This window comes from Chaetura pelagica, unplaced genomic scaffold, assembly GCF_000747805.2.
Source record: "Chaetura pelagica isolate M959 unplaced genomic scaffold, ChaPel_1.0 scaffold13, whole genome shotgun sequence".
Classification (NCBI taxonomy): domain Eukaryota; kingdom Metazoa; phylum Chordata; class Aves; order Apodiformes; family Apodidae; genus Chaetura; species Chaetura pelagica.
The window spans coordinates 4321435-4346315 of NW_009954543.1; the positions used below are offsets into that span (position 1 = coordinate 4321435).

The window sequence follows — 24881 nt, forward strand, 5'->3', positions numbered from 1 at the left end:
CCAGATCAGTGACTGACCCTTCACTCCACAGTCATTTGAATAACAGCATCAGCACTCAAGAGCTGTGACAGGAGGAAAGCTGGTAAGCACAGCTCTGCAAAGCATGGCTAAGAGCTCTGTTTTCCTTCCAGCCAGACTTTTAATCCAAAACTTTCCACCTTTATGGTCTGAACTTTCACAGTCTCACTGAAAAGTTCAGAGGGTATAAACTCCATAGCTGCTCCTCATAACCAAGTACTCAACATTATCCGTTTCAAATATGTATTAGTTAAGGCAGGAAAAACAATTTGTTTCCTAAAGCAAATAAAAAGGGGTGACTTAAAATATATATACACCATAGTCACTAACAGATATGCTGAGGTAGCTACAGGCAGCCTCTGCCAGTACATATCCTGCCATGTGACAGTGTTTCATCAACATTCCTAAAAATCTTCCTGCTTTCAGCAACATCAGAAGGATCAAACTTAAGAATATTACATCAACTCAAGTCCTGCCTACACTTGTTATTTTGCTGAAGTATTAAGAAACTTACTTCTAGTATCACAGCTTACTGGAAGAATCTTGAGAGATGAGGGGAGTGACAGGAAGACCCAAGTATGTGGCAAAAGCATGTCTCTTATAATTATCTTAATGTCTGATCTACTAAGCCTGGGGATTAACTGTCACCCACACATACTAAACTCCATTCTTCACATGATAAATGTATTTAATGCATACTATTCTCCAAGAACTGAAGCCCTTCCCTTCAGAGCTGAAACAAAAAAGTAGTGCAAAGAAGTCTGTGGACAGCTGCTTCTGCAATCCTCCCTCTGTAGGTAAGGACAGTGAGAAATTCTGAACCTCATTCCAGACCTTCCATAGCTCTAAAACTTTGTAAAAACGAATAGAGATTGACAAATAACAATGTTCCTGTATGCAAAGCCTTCGTTAGTGGACAGGCAGAGGGGGAGACTTTTGAAACTCAGTAACACTCTGAAGGCACTTATTTTCACACTAAAAATAAATTGCACTTAGTTCCAACAGCAAAACAAAGAAAAAGCACGGCTCTTCCATGTCTATGTACTTCGCAGGTTAAAGCTGTACTATAATGTAACTACAGACCATTTCAATTGTTAGTGGAATGGAACTTATTTCCCCACTTGAAAGCAATTTTAACCTCTAAACAGATAAGACACAAGGCCGGATTCTAAATGGGAAAAAAAAAAAAGGCAAGAAAAAAGGGAACCGCAAGTAGTTACTGATATCAAGGATACACCCACTCCAGTTTTAACTTCTCAGGAGGCAGCTCTGTCCTAATATCATCATAGTTTTCTACATCAGAAGGAATGAACATTGTGATTGGTCGACCCCGCATGAACATCTTGATATATTCTCCCTCTGTTGAAACAAAAAAGCGTTATTCATTGTATGACAAGTTTACACAAGAAACAAGCACAAAAGAAACCAGTAATAAGCACAGGGAAGCAAGTAACACTTAGAACAATTATTTTTGAAATGCAAGCTTAGTAAAGGCACAGATTTTAATTTTTTTCTTCAACAAAACACTAAAATAGACACACACACACAGTGTTAGTTGAATTTGTGATAGAACAGACTGAGCATATAACATTTTAGACATGCAAATTAAATAACAAAGGCAAGTTTCAAATTAAAATCTGAAACTGAATAAATAAGTGGTCACAGAATCACAGGATAAGGTATTTCACGTTGAAGGGGACCTCAGGAATTCTTTAGGTCCAACCTCTGATTCAAAGCAGGCTCAGCCATGAGGTCAAACTAGGTTGCTCAGAGTTTTGTCTATTCCAGTCTTGAAAGTCTCCAAGGATGAAGATGACTCAACTGCTTGGGATCTGGATGTCTAACAAAACTCCCAAGGGGCTTCCCCACAGAGCTGCTCCCTGTCCTCAGCCTGTGCCCTTGCTAGGGGCTCCTCTTTCCCGCAGGTGCAGGACTTGGCATTTGTCCTCACCTAATGTTGTGAGGTTCTTGCAGACCCATCCCTCCAACCTGCCTAGGTACCACCCCTGGTTGGCAGCTCTACCCTCCAGTACATCAATCAGGCCCCCTGGTTTGCTGTCATCTGCAGCTATGCCATGTTGCCTGCTCCAGATTATTGTTAAGAGAAGTCAAATAGAACAGGTCCAGGACAGACCCCTGCAGATGCCACTTGTTACTACTGGCCAGCAGGCAGAGTGTGACCCATTAACCTAGACTCTCTGAAGACAACCATCCAGCTGGCTGCCTACCCACCCAAACCGTAACAGCCCACCTAGGACACAAGAATAGTGCAGGAAAAATTGTCAAAAGCTTTGCTAAGGAATATAATCTGGAATTATATATCATCACAAACTAATATGCTAACCTGAATTATAAATTTATTGAAATAATTCTAACTGCATGCTATTGCATATTGCATCATATCCTGAATAATGGAAAGAAGCAACAGCTCCTAATGACTCCAGCTGTAACACTTTCTGTAGCTGTGACAAAACGCATGCACATTTCTGTTATGGTATCTGAGCACTTCACAGGCCTTTAAAAGTTTCTTTTAAAAGAACATGAGATTATTTTCCAACAGCGAAAAGTAGTTACAAAGTAACTTTGTGTCTTAGTCAAACACATAAGCTAGTCAGAGAAAGGTACCTCATCTAGATTTAAGGAACACATGATTGCAATTAATATATTCCATGCCTTACAGGAGGCTTCCTGTAGCACTACAAAAATAGTAATTTTCTAACTTCAGAAGACCAGAAAAGCCCTTGGAGACTTTTAAGAACATTTACACCCTGTCTGCAGATCAAAACGAGCACTGCAGTGCTGTTTCACTCTAGTTAAATCAGGCCTCAAAAACACAAGAATTAATGATGACATAGGAGCTGCATTTCAAAAAGCACTTACTATTCAAGTATTTCACATTAATAAAATGGTAAGTTTTTATCACTTTTCAACTTCTTCTGTAATTAATATCTATTTTTAATGTAACAAATATGACAAACCCAAAGTAATACAATATCCTACTGTGAATCTGTAACTCTGCTATTTTTTTGAGTATTGGATTTGAAAATCATGGCAGTCAAGGGGGAACTCAAGAGTTTCAAACCAAAATGTAAATAGTTGAGGACAGGAGCAGAAGAATAGCTGTGAATCAACAATACTGTATTAAGTAATCTCTAATAATATTTGCTGCAGCCAATATTGAGGTCTGAAATCAAGATCTTTAACCAATTATTTTTATATGTCTTTCAAAAGACAAACATGAAACAGGCTTCCCAAAAATGCCCAGGGAATGCTTGAAAATACTTCTCCAATTAAGTGTAATATTATTACTCAGACTGCAGTGTGCAATCCATGTTTTGTATTCCCTAAAATATCTACAATTGAAATGACAAGAAAATCAGACTTATTCCCACAGAACTATAGTTTAACAGCACAAGTCAAACTTGGAGATCTAAAAAGACAAGAGAAAGCAGGTAATTTCAGTGTCACCAGAAGTAATGTAGACTCCAAAACAGTCTCTGGCTTACAGAAGCATTTTACGAGATGCAAAGATCAAGAAATAACCCATTGTGAGCAAGACCAACCTTCAGCCAGGGTCTCTACCATTCTCTGATTTTAAAATACCCCTAGTACAAAGACTGCAGAAACATACTCTGTCTTACTGCAGTCAGAAGAGTGAAAGAGAACAAAACTGCAACTATTTCCATCCACCAGAGACATAAAGCAGTCCTGCACAATTTTTGGAAATAAATTCTTGACACTCAAGCTCTTTTTTCTACAGCTAGACAAGACAGAATACTGACAATCAACAGTTTAATGAAAAAAAAAAGTGGTTTAAACAATCTTTTAAATTACCAAACATTTCTGATCAAAGAGGATTTGATCAGAATTGGGCAAAATTCTGTGGAATACCACCTCAGTTCTACAAACACCAGAAAGCACAAGCTTTGAATACAACACGGATTATCTTGGAACAAGCCAGTGGCTTGGACAGCACTGACACATACAGGAAAAATCTATGGTGACCAAATCATATAATAAATCCACTAACTCCTAGCCAGAGAAAGAACTACCCATGAGCTCGCATGGTTTTAACATCACTTGTCACAGCACTGCTCAAACTTAACTAGGTCAATGAATCCATGTACCTGAGTGTAAGATCGTTAAAAGTATTCTCCTATGTGCATGGTACTCATTGAGGATTTCACAACTTGCACAGCTTAACTTGTTGAAAACTTTTTTTTTTTTTTCCTTTTAAACACTTTAGTTGGATTTCTTGATGATTAACAGTTTTAATTTTTTTTAATCACTTGATGAAGCAGATCACAGTATATCAAATTCACCAAGTTCCCAAAGTTAAGAGATTATTAGTGTGACTTCTTTTCCACTTTTAGTGTGCTAAAGTCAACCTTCTGAGACCAAGAACTCATTTTACTTGAATCTTGTGTTTCTTTTGACCCTGATAGTTTACACTGCACTGGGGGCAAAAGAAAGGAATTTTGTTCTGACAGTCCAAATACAACTGAAACCTAGTGCAAAAAAACTGTCCACAGGCTCAAAAACTAATTCCTGAACAGAAATAATAATAATTGACCAATGTAAAACTAACAAGTATATAAAGGTTTTTCCTTATTTAGAATAATACAACTAAAGTTGAGCCATTTAAGTCCAGTATCAAAAGGAACAAATACTGAGAAGATAAAAAACAGTTGTCCCACTTCCAAGAACAAATCGTGAGTCCATCCACTGACAGCAGTAGAAAACCTGCCTCAGATCAAATATTAAAGAACAAAGAAAATCACTCCTCAGTAGCGAAGTAAGAAACAATAGGTATTTTACCAAATATGCATTGCTTAATTGTATTGCTGAGAAGAGCTAAAAATCAGTGTTGTCACTACTTTGATACAAATGCTTAGATAATTATTCTACAAGAGCAACATGTCTTATTTTTCCACCTGTGGTGGGTTGACCCTGGCTGGATTCTAGCTGTCCACCTAAGCCATTTTATCACTGCCCTCTTCAGCTGCAAAGGGGAGAGAAAATATAATTAAAGGATCATGGGCTGAGACAAGGACAGGAGATCACCTAGCAGCTACTGTCACGGGCAAACCAGACTCAACATGGGGAAATTAGTTTAATTTATTATCAATCAAATCAAAGAAGGAAAATGAGAAATAACCACCAAATCTTAAAACACCTATCCCTCACTCTTCCTGTCTTCTCGGGGTCAACTTCACTCCCTAATTCTCTGCCTCCTCCCCCACAGCAGCACAGGGGGACAGGGATTACGGGTTGTTGGCAGTTCATCACACATTGCCTGTGCCACTCCTTCTTCCTCAGGGGAAGGACTCCTCACACTCTTCCCCTGCTCCAACATCAGGTCCCTCCCCAGCAAGACCTGGACTGTGGGCAGATATCTGCTCCACCATGGTCCTCCATGGGCTGCAGGGGACAGGCTGCCTTGCCATGGCCTTCACCACAGGCTGCCGGGGAATCTCTACTCTGCTTCCTGGAGCATCTCCTCCCCTCTGCTTCTTCCTGACCTTGGTGTCTGCAGAGTAGTCTTTCCCATATATTCTCACTCCTGTCACTCCTGCAATTTTTCCCCTTCCTAAATACATTATCCCAGAGGTGCTACCACTGTCTCTGGGAAGGGATTTGGCCAATGGAGGGTCCATCTTGGAGCTGCCTCTCATTGGCTCGGTTGGACACTGGGGAAGCTTCTAGTAGCTGCCCACAGAAGCCCTCCTGTAGCCTGCTTGCTACCAAACCTTGCCATGCAAAACCAATACACCCTCAAACAATTTTTTATAGAAGACATTTTACAGAGTTAAAATAACACTGGCCAAAACCAAGAGTAATGTATTAATAGTGACCTTTCTATTAAAATCTGGTGCTCACACCTTTATCAGTAAAACCCAGCACAGCCTGAGGGTATTTAGAAAAGACCATTAATTTGTGCAAGTCATATTCTTCATTTAACACTGAGCTTGGCACTTCTGGTACCACAAGATCAGTGCAAAACGACACCAGAAATTTAGGATCAAATTTCTCATCACTGCTTGGAACAGTGGAGACAAGCTGCAACTGACATTCATAGGGATGGAGGCAGTTGCACCTGTCAGACTCTGCAGATGAGAGAGATAAAGAGTCCAAGAGGAATTCTAACAGGTCTTTGGCCAGAAGAGGCTCTCCTGGAGCTCTGGGAAAATATTACCTGCAGGCCATTCAGATTAAAAGTAGCTTTCTGAACATTAAAGAACCATTAAAACCATTACAGAAAGAACATTTTTTTGCTTCCATTAACTAGCTACATGCTTATCAAGATTACTTTTGAAGATATGTATTTAACACACTTGTTAGAGAGACATGGGCCAGGTATAAGCTGATTAAGCCTCTCCCTACAGAAGAGGAAGGATTAAAAACAAGAGACAAGTCAGTGAAAGATTTTTGTCTAAGACTGTAAATTTCCTTTCATCAGAATAACCTGTAAGGCAGATAGAATATTATGTAAAATTCTTTTGAAATACTAGAGAGGATGGCAGCATATCAATAAAAAAAACCATTCTATAACAGCAACTAATTGCCTGAGGCCAAATTCTTGTATTTGCAAGTTAAAAAAACCCAGTGGTTTTAACTCTTTCATAGCATACTGGCTCAAATGAATGCTCAAGAGCATTGGACTATCTCTTTCCTGCATTCTCACTATTTTCAGGTTCAAAGCAGTATGTCAAGACTTTCTTCCCCTCAATCTTTTGGAAGAGCCTTGTCCATCTCATACTAATATGTAGGCAAGGGGATACAGGGGAGATAAATTCAGAGAATAAGGAAAAAGAACCCCAAACAAAAAATCCTTGACAATTCTGGAACCTGAAAACAGTAGGTATGACAGTAAAAAATTCTTTACCCCTTATAAAGAGATGTTCAGACCCCACTACCCCCCTGTGCAGAGGCACTTGAGGAAGGAGGAGGGGAGGGAAGGAGCTGGAAGGGACACCTGAAAAGACCCTGCCAATTGCTACATTAATTAATCTGCAATTGCAGATGTTCTATTAATCCTTTCAAAGATGGATCAAACCAACTTAAAAGTACAGTTGAAACTCTGCAGATAGCACACCCAGGTGCTGTGGATTATTAAGACCACATGAAAAGGAACAGCTCAGGCCCAGAATTGCTACAAAAGGCAGTATCATGTGGAAGCAGCACTCTGGCTTTGGGGGCCAGCTCTTCAACAGGAACAGCTGTAGCTGCTTTTGTGCAGCTTTGAGCTCAAATTCACAGTTCTTGCCAGAGTCTGCTTGGCTCCGCAATAATTCACCTCTGGAGTCTCAACAATCTCTCTGCACAAGTGCCAGGGGACACAGGACAAGCACTCCCAGTTTTTGGTCCCAGGATCAGCTCAGGCTTATTAGTCTCACATGGAAGCCCTCTGGGTGTGCTGTACTCAAGCAAACTCTATGCAGGTCTCAGCTCTCTGTGGTATCCTCACAGATCTGAAAAAATTAACAGCTCAGCCCCAGAAATGCAGAAACACTTGATCTGAGCACACCATGGTCCCAGTCAGCTGAAGGAACACAAAACATTGCTCAGGAAGAGTGACATAAAGACAGCAATCTGGCCAAGGCCTACTTAAATCACAGAACTGTCATGGTTTGAAAGGACCTCTATGATCAGAGTCCAACCATCAACACAAAAAACCCCCCACAAAACAACAACACACAACCTTAGCCACTACAGAATGTCCTGTAGTACCAAATCTATACGGCTTATGAATATCTCCAGGGATGGTGGCTCTTCCACCTCCCTGGGCAGGCTGTTCCACTGCCTGACCACCCTTTCAGTACAGAAATTCTTCCTAATATCCCACTGAAACCTCCCCTGCTGCAGCTTCAGGCCATTTCTTTGGTCCTATCCTTATTTACTTGGGAGACGAGGCCAAAACCCACCTCTCTACAACCTCCTTTCAGGTAGTTGTAGAGGGCAATGAGGTCTACCCTCAGCCTCCTTTTCTCCAGACTAAGCAACCCCACTTGCTTCAGCTGCTCCTCGTGTGACTTGTTCTCTAGACATTTCACCAGCTTGGTTGCTCTCGTTTGGACACACTCCATGGTGGATTTGAGCATTTATCCGCCATGAGGGTCTGCAAACCCATGCCATGATCTGGAGGAACACTGTAACTAAGCCAAGCCTGACAGATGCATGACATGCTGCCCTGTGCTCTCTCTCTGCCTGCTTCACTCTAGTTTTTACTCTGATCAGGGTACTGCAAAGCTCACTTTGGACAGAAGAGACTTGGCTGTCACTGGGATACACACAAACATGCCCTGCTGATTTTGGAATACCATCTAAAAACCTCCTTCTCCTAATAATTGGAAACCTCTCAACTTCCAGGGGACAAGTTCCAACAAGGCCAAGGTTCCAGCAAGGCCAAGCTGTTGAATATTTGCACATGTTAACTGCTTGTGCTGTTAACTTCAGCACAGGTTTGTCCATCTGCTGTTTGGAAGTGTATTAGGTGAGCATGAAAACAGCAATCATCTCATACCTTCTCCCAACCTTCAACTTGCAAAAAAACATCCAACTATTTAATTTATTTTGCATGATCAGATTTCATTCTGCCTCTACACCACCACAAAACTTACCTTTGATAATTGTGGGAGGCTATAACTGCATGTAGTGTTACAGAGGAAAACCTACCAGGGTTCTGATGCGTTAACATTTTCCATAAGGCTGCATATCTCCATTAGAATAACTTCTGATAGATCCTGGGATTACATTTGTGTTTTCACTATAACAGAGTGGTTCAATCTGTGTGATTAAGCAGCATGTTAAATCTGTTCTCCTCACCATTTAATTCTGCTTGGCAACCCGTTTATAGCTAGAACCTTGCTAGCACAACTCCTGCATGCATGATCTTGTACTTTTACTCATTTAATTTTTGCCTTACAGTACTCCAAGCATCAGGAACATCTAGGTCTTACTGTATCTCAGCTTCCAACGTATCAATTTGGTCTCTTAACTTAATTTCATCAGTGGTCCTACTTTCCTCTGTTCAGTTCATTAGTGTGAACACTAAGCCAAATAGGTCCCAAAAGGCTAGAGGCAGCTGTTATCAACCACAGCACCCACTGCAGGTTCTTCTGAAAGTTTATAGCCTGCTAGAAAAGAGAGGAATAAATACGTTGGTGAAACAAAATGATAGAAGCCTGCCTGATCTGCAAGGAAACAAGTGCATTTTGTTCATTGACAGGCATGCAAGGAAACTGTTGGTGATGCAATACCAAGAATCCAGGACTAAAACTAGGGGGGAAAAAAAAATTGTAGATAATCAGTAGACAGTTTTCTGCAGAGCCTCCTTAGATCAAAAGGAGATTCCCACTAACATAAACAAGATTTTAATCAGGCTCTTAATCTTTAATACAAGAAAAAGAAGAAACAAGAAAAAAAAGCAAAAAAAGGTAAAATTTAACTTCAAACAATGGCTATTAATTCACTCTTGCAAGAAAGTCTAAAACCCAGCAATTCAAGGAAAGTGAGCTGGGAGGTAAGACTAATTAAAAATGCTGCAGGTGCTAACAGACAGCAAATATATTGCAATACAAACCATCTGAAAAGCTGCTTTCATGAAGTCAATGCAGAAAGACTCTTGCAATGCCACTTAAGTAATTTACTATTTTCTGGGAATCATATTCTCCCAGGAATATGAAAGGTTTTCAGAAGAAAATAATAAAAATAATAGGAACTGAAAGGATGAGAAAAAGAGCTCAAAGAAGTCATTGTAGACTACATTGTACTACACAGTAGTATTCTAGAAGTATGTGAGAAGCCCTCATCCTCAATTACTCATTTCTTCAACAAAACTGGACAAAATATTAGAAAAAGATATTTTCTATCACACTATTCCTAAACCTTATCGAAATTTAGACAGCGACATAGTCCCCAAGTCTCTGCTGTAATTAACTGCTTTTCAGCTAGCAAGTGTATGCATAATGTGAAGTCTAATGAGCATACAGCAGATTTTAAATATATATACACACATACATATTTCAAAATACCTGTTTGTCTACATGGTTGTAAGTTTAATTCTTAAGTAAGAATTACAACAAACTTAACTTGCAAATTTTTGGTGATTATTTTCAATAGGTCCCACCCCATTTAGTTTGGAAGAGCAACATGGACTGATGCATCAAAACCCTCAACTCAGTTCTAGTTGTGTTTAGCATTTGAATCTTACCCTCACAGTGAATTACAAGCAAATGAAAAACTCCAGAAGATTCCAACTAGCTTAGCCAAGCAGAACTCTCTAATAATGTACAATAAACTACCACAACCAGACTACATTTATTAACCTGTCTTCACCTTCCAGTTGCTTGACCAGTGAAGTTATGCTTTCTAACAGTACAAATAGCTTCTTTCCCACAAGCTGTCTGCTTTCAGGCTTGCATCCAAGAACTCAGTAGGACCACTAACCTGAGGGACTGAGGCTTAGAAGCCTGTTTCTAATTTAAACCATTGCTACAACAGCCGAGAGACGAATACAACCAAATTCAGCCACTATGCCCAGACCATTACATTTTAAGTCACAGTGGCTGTGGGTCTGCTGTCTTTCACCCTGAGCCATGGGTCAATGCTTGCTGAACCTGACAACCAGACTTGTGCTGTCACTACCGAGCACTGGTGCAATGCAAACCAAACAGTTGAGAAAAGCAGATGATACGAGATATTTTTTTTATTGGTTTGGAATGATTTTACAGCTTTGTCTTGAGATTTCTTAATACATCTATGGTTATTAATTTTAGAAAACTTGGTAAGTAAATTATTGTTAAAACATTGGCTTTGCACGTAGCAGGTGACAATAAGAATCTAGGTATTAACAACGGTTACCATTTGCATTGAAATAATTCGAATTTAGTATTAAACTCTAGCTTTTTATTAAAAAAAACCCAACAGAACAGACTCAACAAGTACTGGACACAAAAAAGGTCAATAAAACTGTATCTGAGTGCCCCCAGCTTAAATAATAAAATCCTGGCTTCACCAAGAATTAATTACAAAATCTCCCAAACACTAATTTGTTTTTCTGACAGTTTTTTAATCATAATTGCCTGAATGAGAGCAAGCAATACGATAATGATGAGATAGACTGGGTCTCCATTTGCTCTCAGGTACATGACCACCGATAGGAAGCATCTGACAGAAAATCTGTGCCTGATGAAAAAACTGATCCAAAGTAGTTACTGAATTTCACGCTCTCAGTGTACAGGACACACTGTCAGCATGGTAAATTTTTCCATTGTGTGCTTCATGACTGACCCATTCTGTGAAGCTAGAACTATAGCAGAGTTAAACTAACAGAAGAAAAAGTACTGGTAACTAATAAAGCACCATCTAAAGAGAAACAAATTTAGGAATGTGGTGAATGTTTTTCATTACTTCTTTCACATATGGTTTTTATTGCCATTCAAAACAGTGTAAGTGTCTCTTATTACTTTATAATAAGAGAAGAATTGATTCATAAATGGAGCTACTATCACCTAAAACCAACTTAAATAAACATGGAATCTCAGTGGAAAAAATGTACCTTTTATCGTAAAATAACCTGGGTCTTTAACTTCTGGATATAAAAAAAAGAATGTTTTATGATTAATACTTTAAAAACGTCTCTGGTTGAAGTGAAAAGAAAGATGGCTTTTATAAGCAGTTATAAACACTTGCTGGTAAAGGATTTTAAAGAATAACTTCAGCCAGTGTCCTTTTACGGTCATAGTAAGCACCTGCTTACTTCACCCATAGCTTTTTCTGGATTTTTGCATAATTGTAATACCTCCTCATTACGGGATTTTATTGTAAAAAGGTTGTTCTGGTTTACAGGGGTAAAAAAAACAAATGTTCAAAAATAAGCTGAAAAATTTAAACCCAAAAATTTCTTCAGCAAACGTATGGAAGTGTGTGTATTAGGCTCCCCTCATTGGATTGGCATCACAAAAGTGTTCCTGTCTGTAGTAACTCTGCTTCAGCACACCCTGACACACAAAGCTCAAAACTAACCTTAATTCGGAGTAGATGCAACTCAACCCAGTGAGGGTACAAAGGCACTGAGGGAACAAAACTGGGTTTTGAGGTAGAAGGTACGTGATGAACACTTGGCAAGGTGCTAAACATAGGAAACTGAAATGCCTGCAAGGCAGCTGCAGGCTGTGGCTCCCCACACTGCTGCTACTGCTGGCAGGAAGAGAGAATTGCCCTGGTCCTGCTGACACAACACCTGTAGCATGCTCTCGTGGACTCCATACCAAAGTCAATTTGGACTTAAAATCTAATGTCTTCCAGTACTGAGGCTCATTTAAGGTTCTCATTTGGTCCTCAAGCCTTTCACTTTTGTAGCTAATACATACTATCAAAAAAAATCACAAAGAATGTGCACAGATGGTCACAACACAGGTAATACTGCAGTAATTGCTGCTGCTAGAAAAATAAGATTCCAAGAACTAAACATGCAAAAACATATTTCTCTCCATTTTGTGGCACTGTGCTAAAGTGAGGTTTTAAAGCAGTTTCTTGAACAGCTGAATCAAAAGCGATTCCAGGATGTTCAAAGCTACTCAGAACTGTCCCCTTCCTATTATCCCATGCAAAAACCTTCTACTAGGATACTTTGTAATTTCACTGTATTTCCAAATTTATTTTACTTGTGTATGAAGAAAAAGAAGTATTTTTATGAAGATGTGCTTTGAATCCTGACAGTTTGCACACCAGCAGCCTTCCCAAGAGTCTCCTTCACATAGTTTCTAAAGAGCACACAGACACAATTGTTAGTGTGGGAGGTGTGTGCCAGGGGCATACACAGTGTTTCACATACAGCCTTATGAAATCAGCAGCTCAGGGGAGCTGCTGAAACTTAATTAACACAGTGCTAGAGACTGCTCGCCTCTAGAGGCAAAGGCTGGCAAGCCACAAAGGACTGTTACAGCAGCTATAACTTTTCAGGCCTTTGGGTTGCAGAACGGGAAGATCCTGCACAAACCGCATTAGCAAAAGCAACCCTTCATCCCACCCTGCCCAAAACAACTCTGTCCAGCTGCATGGCATTTACTGCTAGGAATCTTTTTTACAGTGTGTGCAACTCTTCAAGTTTCTGCCTAGTTGGGTCAAGGCACCAACAGGAAATTGGTTTATGTGGCAACCATCCAGCAGAAAATAGGCTTAAGTCACCTGCTCTGAACAGGTCGTTGCACTACAGAGAACTGGCTGAGTACTTCTAAGCTTACACTGAAAAGGGTAGAGGCACTCCACAACTATAGTATAGTAACAAACAGGTGGTTACTTCTGTGGCAGTAAACACAGCACAAAACCTAACACACCCTTACAAACACACACACGAAGTTGTAATAAAATACGATCATGGGTCCATGTTTTAAAAAAAAATAAATCTTTGGAGGCTCAACTTTGCTAATTGCAATTTCATCCATACTAAAGGCAGAATGGTGTTTTGCCACTGTACCTGTATAAAATATTAGTAAAAGCATTTTCTACGACAGGCTTTTCTCTCCATCTTCTTTATACACTGGGCTAGTGTCATCTGCATAATCTTTTTCTGTCATTCCAGTTGGGCTCAGAACAGACTATATCATGACACACATGAAAGGTACCCATTCATCATTCAGTTGAAGCTCACATCATCAGCAGAGTAACACAGCTGATGGCAGGGTACACACGAAGGCCACGCAAGTTATTAACGACCAGAATGAGACAACTGAAGGACAGCCCATTCTTTGCAGAACACGTAGAATTGTAGCAGCACAATGTAAGGAAAGAATTAGTACTGAATGTAGTATTAGCTGTATGGAACTTGCTTTTTGGAAAAGTTGTGGTTGGTTGAAAGGGTGTCTTTTAATATAACAGCTTTACTTAATTCTGGTAAAGCTAAATTGCAGTTGGTCTGGACACTACTGGTAAGTTTTCTTCTTACAGGAACCACTGCTGCACATATGTACTTTCCCATAGCTGGTATAAAGAAAAATTCCTCCTTTTTCCTGATGCCTATGTACCCTCTTTCATCCCTTTTGTCTTTGAAGGATGATTTTGGTAAGAAACAATTCAGAATCACAGAACCACAGAATGGTTTGGGTTGGAAGGGACCTTAAAGACCATCTACTTCCAAAACCTCTGCCATGGGCAGGGACACCTCCCACTAGACCAGGTTGCTCAAAACCCCATCCAACCTGTTCTTGAATACTTCCAGGGAAGGGGCAACCACAACTTCCCTAGGCAACCTGTGCCAGCATCTCACCACCCATACATATATTTTAAATCCGTAATTTCTCTATGAAGTAGAAGAAGATAAAGCAATCAGGTTCAAGTTGATTTTGCTTTCATTACAACAATTCAACCAATAACTTAAAAAAAAATAATAATTTATTTTTGAAAGAAAATCCAGAGGAGAAAGTAATCAAACTGTGTATAACGCAATCTTGCTTACAGCACTGAATTTGGAGGCTACAGGTTTGTTAATCAGCACTTAAATCATAGATATATGTTGTGTAGAGCATGCACTTGCGTTACATGCTTTAGTGTTGAAACAGCATGCTTCAGTACAGTTTACAAGAAATCAAAGCAGAGTAGTTTTGTGACACAAGAAGTGGATTCCTTTTGTTATCATGTCCCACCATGTTCAGAGAGATGGCTGCTTTCCCTGTCTGAACAAGCCGGCAGCAGCAGGCAGCCACAGAACGCAAGATTCATCAGTGCAAAGACATACAATTTAGAAGATACTAATTTTTCATTTTAGAAAATTCCATTAAAACCTTCACAGTCTCAGTTCTTGTCTAATCAGTGTGTATATGTTGTAATACTGGCAAGACAGAAAGCTGAGATAAAACGAATCTTTTACTTGGCAGTTCTTAATATTCTGAGATCTTAGGCAACAATGCAAGACTTCGAGAACCTTATTTGAACACACATTCCTCTCCGAGGAGATTATGTGTGTAGTTATTTTATTTTAGACCACCGCCAAATAATCCCCACTAGACTGCAATATGCATATGCACATACAAGTCCATTGTAAGAAAGCTGAAATATTTAAATACTCAATTTTTTTAAGAGATCATGCACTGGTGCTCTTTGATGGTGAAAAGCCAAATAAAAGACTCATGAGAGCACTACATTAGAAAGCGACCAAAGGGCATAGCTTAATTCTTACCTTGGCTGTTTTTTTCACGAGTTGACATTTTTGCTGGTTATGGGACAGAAATAAAATATCTTAAAACTATTTCTAAAGTCTCACTCACACCTGCTTGGATGAAGACTTGGCAAATAGTTCAAAACTTTAGATTTTTGTTTTCATAACCTTTCTTTATACACATACACACAAAGAAAATAATCAAAAAAGGTTTTCTGTTTCCCAGAAATAAAATGAATTTTCCCACCACCCACCAAAAATTTCTGTCCTTCCTACAGATCCAATTTGATATGGCATTTCTTCATAATTTCAGTGATCCTTATACAGGTCTTGAGTAACATTTGGAGAGATGAGATTTATTTGAATAATTATGAATGCTATTTTAGCTCTATATCCCTGTTTCATAAGCATATGCCCCAATGTAGTTATTTAGAGGAAATACTGCTCAGTCAAAAGCCAGTCCTTTCAGCTTAATCTAGTATTTAAAAATACATGGTTTTATTTACCTTGGCTGACGATGACATCTTTGTGCCTAGGGAAAAATTCAAAGTAATATTGTTAATAATATGTGAAATGGTTATCAAGCCAATACCATCTAGTTCTTATACATTATTCCATTTAGCAATCTTATTCTTAGTATAGTATAAATGTAGTATAGGATGCTAAATAACTGATCTTGGACATCATAGTGCATTTTTATTTAGGTTATTTTAGGAAATTCACTACATCTTCTGAGTAACTTAAAAGTCTATGGCCCTGTGGCAAGGGGTCCTAAGAATTACTGTGACAACAAAATACAAAAAGCTTTTAAAAATAAATGTTGGAGGGTATACTCCTTGCACATGGAAAATTCCATTTTTAGAGAGCAAACTTGTCATAATTACAGGTTTTAAGCTGTCAAACACCTTCAGGCCTGCATGCAAAACATTTAACATTTGTCAAAATAAGCTGTCAGCACACAACAACACAATTTTTTCTAGGAATTAACCCTGTTGGATATATGGATTAAATGTAATCAAGCTGCAGTATCATTTAAACTAGATCCACGCAGCACTACTGAATGTACAAAGTCTTGAAAGGAGTGCAGTTGAGATGCCTCTCCTTGTCAGTACCAGGAATGACCTACTCACAAACCACCCCTGCCCCCCCAAGTCCTTTTTTATTAAAAGAGCAGAAATACTGATTCCCAGGATCAGAGCTACTTCTTACCAGAGTAATACTCCTTGATAGGAGAATGTATTGCATAAAAAACCCCTCTTGAATTCACTTGAAGTATTTTTAGCTGGATGGAGATCAAATTTTTTAACAGTGACAAAGGGTCAAGCATATACATGAGGAAAGTAATCTCTGGCTATTGGCAGAATCACTATCCACCACACTGCCAAATGAAAAATGAAAACTGGATTCCCAGTCTTGACTGAAAAACACTGAATGATGGGCTGCTGTGGGAACCCTCTTACTTCTTATGGCTTTATCAGACTGATTTACAGCTCAGTGCTGGCTTAAAGACTGAGCTAAAAAACAAAGGTCCTATCTTGGGCTGGTAGCACAAAGCATATGTAAAACATTTCTGTCCTGGGGCCCCCATTAGGGGCTGAATTCTATTCCCTTGCACGAGACTCTGGTAACTTCAGGCAGATTAGGCCAGTGTTTCTTAACTGGGAACAATACATACAATATAACATAAGCCTTTGCACAATACTGACCAATTCTTCTTCAGCAAATGTGCTGATATCCACACTTAAGATTAATTTAAGATGGTTTTGTTTTTCCCATTCCTAGCAGAGAAGGAATGCACTTGCACCACACTTGACTCTAAGCATGTGTTTGATGACTAGTCTTAGACGCAAGTAAAGGAAAGCACTACAGACACCATCTTAAAAAGATCGGAAATTACTCTGAAAGGCCTGAAGAGTTTTATTTGTCATTTTGGGGGGGTTTCAGCTACTTCTTCCTTGAAACAGTTACTAGCTATTTGAACGAAGATTAATGAAGAAATACATAGAAACTGCAGATAGCATCAAGCTGGGAGAAGATGCCAGCACACTGGGGAATCTCCACAAAAAGGAGAAGGATCAGTCAAAAAGTCAACACAATAAATTCAACTAATTCAGCAACATTTCAAAGTAAAAAAAAAAACCCAAACACTAAAACCGAAACCAAACCAAATCAAAACCACCACCAACATAAACCCAAAACAAACAAAAAACACCCCAGAACCCAAAGTGTGCAAATATGAAGTGGGAAGCCCAACTGCCAAAGAGTACTGAGGGCAAAAAGTGGGTCACAATGGGGGTCAACAATATGGAGTTACAGCAAAAAGCAGAATCTTGTCCCTGTGCTGACAGGAGCAGAAGTAACTATTTTGGGCTATTCATCCCCAGTAAGGCCTCCTCTGGAGACCACAGACTGTGAAAATCTGCTGAAGAGGAGCATAAGGCGAATAATGGACTACAGCCCATCACCTACTGAAGTTGAAAGCTGAAAAGAAGATCCTTGCCTATTATCTAGGACCTGAAATCAGGAACCTGTTAAACAATTATGTTGAGAGACCCACCTGGAATCATAAATGTGTATTCTTACCATTACAGTCTACTTTAGGAACACATGTATTATGTCAAACCCAGTAAACTAACTTCAAGAAAAGACATCAGCATTTTCAAATCACCTTTAAGTACAAAAAAAATCCCAACAGCTGGAAGCTTCACAACAGTAGCATTAAGCCATAAATCTTAACTTGTAGTGCATAATTCCACTAACCCAAATTAAACACTAAAATATATTTACACTCAAATCCTGCATTCACATTTTTGTAATAATTTTAAGATTCCACAGGCACCTGGAGCATCACATTGCCAGGTTATGCAAGTAATTACTCCTGATTAAGAAAAAATAAATAAAAAGCAAATGGTCTTATCATATACATAAATTCACCAAAATTATGCAATTACATAATGCCATGACTATAGAGTTGACTTGCTTTTATGTACCAAACTGATACATACTTGTCTGCATTCTTTGCCACTTTCGATATCAATTTAGATGTTGATGCTACTCTCAGCAGCTTGTTACGACTGTCATCTGAACTCTCCCAAGCACTGTGAGGTTTTTCAGCAGTCAAAGACTTCTTTATGCTAGAAGAAACAAAAATGTATTTTAAAATGAGAAGATAATAAGATAACAATAACTGGATCTGGTATAGGACTGACATATCAAGCAGCAGGAGACAAAAGCAGAGCTAGGTCCTCCTTCAAGCTGAAGCATGAAACAGGAAAAATAAGATTAGTCAAAAAGTTCTAACTGGATGAATGAAAACAATTGAGCAAGACAGTCGCCAAATGTTTTATCCATTCCTTTCCATTTCCAAATGCTCTTACATAAAAGACTTGAACAAAATAACTATACGTCATTATTATATTGCTAACAAATTACAGAAGTAGAAAAAAAAAAAAGAGGCTACAATATACCAGCCTTCAAGAATAAATTATATTCAAAGAATGACTTAAGAAAGAAAAGTAGATTTTTTTTCGTGATTAACTGTTTACCAGTTTTAACACAATGATTTCTGAGGCAAAACAATTCTATCAGATTACAGTTTCATTCAGCTGCTTTGCTGATAGCACATTTTAAACCATATTTATGGCTTTAATCTTTTTCAAACAAATGTCTGCAAATGTCTTGCATGAACAAGGCAAGGTAGGTTTGGCCTGGTATTATGGATGATTACATCCATGAATTCTGATAACATTTTTCAGCAATCTTATTGTAGCCAATTTACACTAATGGAACCTGCAAGTTTTGCAGTCACTATTTCATTAGTTTCACACACATCTTAATCTTGGAAAACATGTCCAAAAGTCATCTAGCTCAAGCTACTCTTCAGCCAGCTGATCTAGAGAGTTTGCATATGTCCTGCTAACAGTATTATACTTCATCCCGTCAGAAATGCTTTTTGCAGGAATAAGTCCTGAATTGCAGCCTTAGAAATGGCAAGCCCCTTCCACAGCAGCCCAACAAGCTGAAAGGTCCTGCGACAAACAAGTTAATCAAACCAAGTTAAACCATTAAGAGATTTAAAAAGGCATTTATTTCTTTTCCCACATTGCAAAAGATTAGTAAGCGAGACTTCAGACAAACATCTTTAGAGTGAGATACCAGGCCACAAGTTCAGCTTCAGACAACTTAAGAGTTTGTGCAAGACATGGAGACAGAGCCTTTATTAAGTGTTATAACATGCATCAGTCAAGTGAAAGTTTAAATATTTATTAGAGCTGTGAATTCAAGCAATGCAAGACAACATAATCTTGTGAACCACAGTAATTTTCAGAGGAGTAAATTTCATCTATTTAAGAGCTTGTTTTGATTTCCTAAATGAAAAATACTAAAATAAAATGTCATACCTTGCAAAACAATAAGGTGGCAATGAACAAAAAAAAAAAAAAAAGGGAAAAACCCAAAACAAACACCAAAAACACATCAAAGTGATCTGCATAGTTTTGAAACTCAGAAACAACCACCCAAATCTTAAAATTTGTTTCCTTGACTTTAAAAAGTCTTTAAAAAAAATAAAATCATTTTTTCTGTGCCTAATTCCCACTAATGTGAGCAGGAACACAGAGGCAATTGTAAAGAATAAAAGTGAAGTGAACCTTACTGGAACCTAGCAGGAATTGAAAAGGTTGGGCAGGAGAGCAAAAAAATTCAAGCTGCAGTCACTTTATACAATAATTTGAGAAGAAAAACTCCCAAAGATGACTTGTAGTGATACTAGTATTTAATAGATACTGTTATGTATCTGTACATGTAGTAACTGGCCACATGCAAAACACACTCCACAATTCAGCAATGCTATGCAAAACCTATGAAGTGTATTTTGAGGAGGATCAAGTCAAAGTCATTGTTTTGTGTTTTAGAACAACGACTGATTAAAGGTTATCTAACTTTACCATATCAGAATTTCAATCACAGAGAACAAAATTCTTTGTAATCTTCAAAAATTACTCAAAGAAAAATTGCACTGTTAGACATCTGCTCTATTGCAATGCATATTGAATGCATATTGTCTAGCACAAAAAATATCAAACATTTATTGACTTGATCACAAGTCTAGAACTATTTCACAGGACTTGTTGTCAAATATGAACTCAGTATCATTACAATAATTTTCTAGTTCTGTACTGTGGTACTGTGAAAACCTTTTAGCTGGAGCAGAACTCTTGCTTTCTTGAGTTTGCCTGTGTGTTTGGAGAGTCTGTGAGGAGGGCTGGGGAGAAGGTGATGCTTGAGTTTGTGGACTTTGATCATTAGAATGAGATTCCTCTTTTTTTTCTTTCTGTCCTGGAGGTTTTTCCTTCTTTTTTTCTGTACCGCTGCAAAATAAAGTATAACACAGAGGGGAAAAAACACAAGAGAACAAGCAAATAAATTAAAAAGGTGGGAGAAAACATCCTCTGTGAAAAGATACGGGAAGTGTGTAACAACTTACTATATGTAATCACTCCAAGAATGCTTTGACTACTCACTCTTTGCAGGTTAGCACTTTGCTAAAATAAGGCTTGTTCACAAGCTCCGAAACCAAAAGAGGTAAGAGAGGCAACAATGTTTGTTTCCTTATTTTTACTTCATAGTTGTAACTAAGTTTACTCTGATTTTAAAATGAATACAACTTTGAGTATGTTCCTTATCTGCAGGTGCTTCTATGGCATTCAAAGCTAACACAAGCTGATGCACCAGAGTCTGTCACCCCTCAGAAAACAAATCCTTCTCCACCTCACCGTGCTGCCAGCCAACGCTCTGCAAGCAAATGGCAGGAGTGTGACTTGGACCATCTCTGATTAGATGAAGCCTGCCATGAAGCTATACCTCTCTCTCTCTCTGTATTTCTGGACATGCATGGTACTGCTTATTTTTGTGCTGTCACCAAAAGAGTGAGATGTTGTTGCTGCCCCTCTGGGCTCTTGCTGGCTGCAGCAGAGTTCAAAGGAAATAATTCCTGAAAAACTTAATAGTTGATTTGATCTGTAGTTGACTGATATCAACTGTCTTTCCACTTCTTTCATGCCTTCAGTAAGCAACAACTAAAAATACATCTTTATTTTCATAGTGCTATATTTATTTCATTAACATTTGAACCAGCTTTAAATACATGTCATTAACAACCTTAAATTCATTAAGAACCTAACTATAGGTCCACTAAGTAAACATAAAGATTAATTAAAATGCTCTTCTCTAAAATAGTATGCTTTGCAATTTACTGAATCACACAGAAAATAGAAGGACCCGACAGAGAAGAGCATTCTGTAGTACATGGCTTATTTCTTCTTGAAGATTAAAAAAACATCTTTCAAGATACATTTCTCAGTGAACAAACACAGCAAGGAATAAGAGAGATTATTTTCTTAGGTTAAAAGTAACCTGCAAAGTAAAAAAAAATTGAATATTTCTGAAAGGGAGAATCCAGATTTCTCACACCAATTCCTCCCACTCCTCACTGAACTCTTGTATGATCTTAATTGTTTCCATTTACCTTTCCCCCCACAAAAGTACAGAAAATTGTAAGATAATATTAAAATAAATTAACAAAAATGGGGTCTTGAATTTAATATAACAATTATAAGATCTTATTTTTTGTTTCCCTTGTTATTTCATCAATTAAAGTATATAAAATACTACTGAGACAAAGCCTTCAACATTTGCACAACTTCAACTTTACTAAATGCTTCTAAAAGAAGCATTGAAGAACAAGTCAAAATATGAAAAATATTATAAGACCCAAAATACATTTATAAGCATCACTCGGGACTTCTGCTGTGAATGATATGAACTAGTTAAAAATATCAATTATAATCCATCAAGGTTACATTTTTTATTCAGAAAAACAGAAGAAAACAAAACAGAAAGAGCTTTTACTTTACTTGAGGACATATATGTGATCAAAGAGAGCAAAGTTTGAAGAATTGTGGGATTTTAGTTAATATTTTATAGCCAGAAGTCCTTAATAAAGTCCTTAATTAACTAGAAGAATATTATTATTAAATCAGAAGACTTAACTTGCATTGCTAGATGCAAAACCACACTGTGCAATCCTCATCTTTTCTCTGTTTATAGCAAGAAATGCAGTATAGTGAAAAATTATTGGAATCTTGTCACTAAAAAAACCCAAGAATCTCTCTGTTTCTACTCCAACAGGTACACTCATGGACCTCTGCAATCATTCTCTCATGAACACAGGATTTCTGACAAATCTGTCTACTAGGGCAGATCTCTTTTAGAAATTACCTTTCAGGAAGACATGTTTCCAGTTTTTCCTTTTCCTCTACATGGAGACTCAAAATACAGTCTAATACAGTAAAAGAGATGAGGGAAGGAAGAGAGAGCATGCACAAACGTAACGATACCAGCAATCCTGCAATCCACCTCTGTTCCCCCAGCAGGCTCAGGTGAATGCCACCTGCTGATATCAACATAGCATCTAATTTATCGATTCAGTCTCACATTTTCTATGCTCTTACCCAAACTCATTTAGCTCATCCAATCCATTCCCTAGAAACTAGAGGTTCAGTGTGGGAATCTCTTCCATGTCTTCACTAAGCTTGTCAGCTGTAGACTATCCATTTCACCTTTGCCATTAGATTCACTCCTTAAGTTTCTCTAATGGACCATGAGAATCACTGGACCACTCGTGTTTCCCTTTGAGTTGCAGAACAAAGTCCACCTTGGGTTCCAGCATAGTGGTTTTGTCTATGACCAGGTTGCAAGTGGGCTTCCTTTTTCCACTGCATTTTCATTTAAAAGTAATTATGTATATATGTGTCAGCCTTGGTATTTACTAACTTTGTGCTGAATTTATTTGGTTTCCTCACTTCTGCTAAAATCTTCGGCTTAATTTTATTATGACTGGCTATTACAGAGTGGCCCTCCCACTAACAGCTCACACCCACAAAGCCTGAGATTAGACATTTTCTTTCACTTTTCATAAGCTGGTAGTTTTAGCAAAGGAAGTCTATATTCTTCCAAATATCAATCAAATTTCATGGAAGGATATATAAAGACAAGAGAGCGAAAGGAACTGCTGAAAAGATAACTAAAGAGAGCATAGGCTTTCCTAAAACAAGCCTGGAAGAAGGGTGTCATATATCTTCAGCTGCACTGGAAGCACCAAAGCCTCCCCTGTACAGTTATTTGGGTGCCCAGGGAGAGCTGCCCTCTTTTGGTCTACCCAGGTCTCCTTTTAAAGACCTCAACTCAGATGAAAGGGATGCCAGCCACTCCACTCTGCTCTTCTTCTGCAGTCAAGTGTTGGGCAGCCAATGAATCAAGAAGATGATTCAGCACAAATGCAAGCTGAACACCACGGGAACTCGACTGGCTCTCATCAAAGTGCCAAGAGCCACAGGGGTAAGATTAATGAAAAAGTGCTAACTAAGAAATGCCTTCCTGCAGGAATGTCTTTTGTCCCAGTGCCTGTCACCAAAGCAGATGGACATACAGTGATCACTTTCTGATTTATTGCTGAAAAGTAAACATAAATATTCAATAAAAAGGAAGATACTCAACGCTAAATAATGAAGGAGGGTGAAGAGCAGGGGCATTACCCTTGTTTTCCAAATTTCCAACAGGCACTTCTTCTGTTTTTTTTGCTCATACAGCGTATGTTTGCATGCAGCATTTTTATTCCCTTAAGTATATCATTTCCCTGTCTTGTTGTACAGCACAATATTTACTTCCACACTAGATGATAAATCAGCCACTGGAGTTAACAGAGTACTCTACAGAGGCCAAGAATTTGTTCACATAATTTAACACAGTTATACACTAGAGTATGTTCAGTCTTGTGGCTATATCTGGCAGCCTGTTCTTCCCAACAAAGAGGAATAGGTGCAACACCTATTGAGTAAAGAAGCCATGTCATCACTATCTAACAGATTCACAAAAGTAGTTATACAAACACTTTGTTTACTGTATGCAGCTGAAACTATTATAAGTAGGGAAAAGAGCTATTGTTTGGTTCTTAGCTCATTTAACTTACAAATACTCAAGAAGTGTTATTTCTACATGTTTGAGATCCGATATATATAGCCTTCATAAAGATTAAGCAGCCATATTTTTTGGTTAAGATTTCCTACACAAAAATGCAAACTTTTATCACACACAATTCACTATTGTTTCATAGTTATTTTTCTATTGCCTACCATGTACACTCCAGACAATGAAGTCAGTTTTGTCCTTTAAAAGAAGATGCAGATGAATACCAGAAGGAAAAGTTTTCAGTTTGTATTAGAAACACATTTGCCTGTTTTGTCCTTTACTGAGAAGGTATTTCAGCAACTACACACTACAGAAATATTCTCCATTTATTAATTCTTTTTAGAACCTTGTTGTAAGCAGCCCAACAACATGGTACATCTCCTAAGTTTATTTGTACCTTACTAGACTACAGAAAGCTCTGCTGATGGTCATGCAGCAGAAAAAGTAAAACGTTTGCTATGGTTTTTTTTAAGCATAATTTCAATTTGCATAAAAAGTAGGTACCTTTTTGCAGCAGATGAAAGAGTTTCTTTTCTGGCAACAGAAACAGAGGAACTGTGGCTTGTTTTCCTGCTTCCTGTACTCCCGTTAGTAATACAAGACATCGAGATAGCTTCTCGGAGGGTTGGCTGACCTGGAAAAATTAATATTGAAGAACATAAAGTTTTACAGCTGTATC

General features: G+C 38.3%; 1 protein-coding gene across 1 annotated transcript in view; it reads right to left on the reverse strand.

The window, feature by feature from the left end:
• EML4 (echinoderm microtubule associated protein like 4) overlaps positions 1-24881 on the reverse strand; it is a 96313-nt gene that overhangs the window by 35167 nt on the left and 36265 nt on the right. Inside the window, exons 5-10 of the mRNA XM_010004968.1 lie at positions 24707-24836; positions 20371-20544; positions 18181-18309; positions 15682-15707; positions 15197-15229; positions 1254-1377 (exon numbers count right to left, since the gene is read on the reverse strand). Of these exons, the coding sequence (XP_010003270.1) occupies positions 1254-1377; positions 15197-15229; positions 15682-15707; positions 18181-18309; positions 20371-20544; positions 24707-24836 (616 nt within the window). The remainder of the gene's footprint in view (positions 1-1253; positions 1378-15196; positions 15230-15681; positions 15708-18180; positions 18310-20370; positions 20545-24706; positions 24837-24881) is intronic.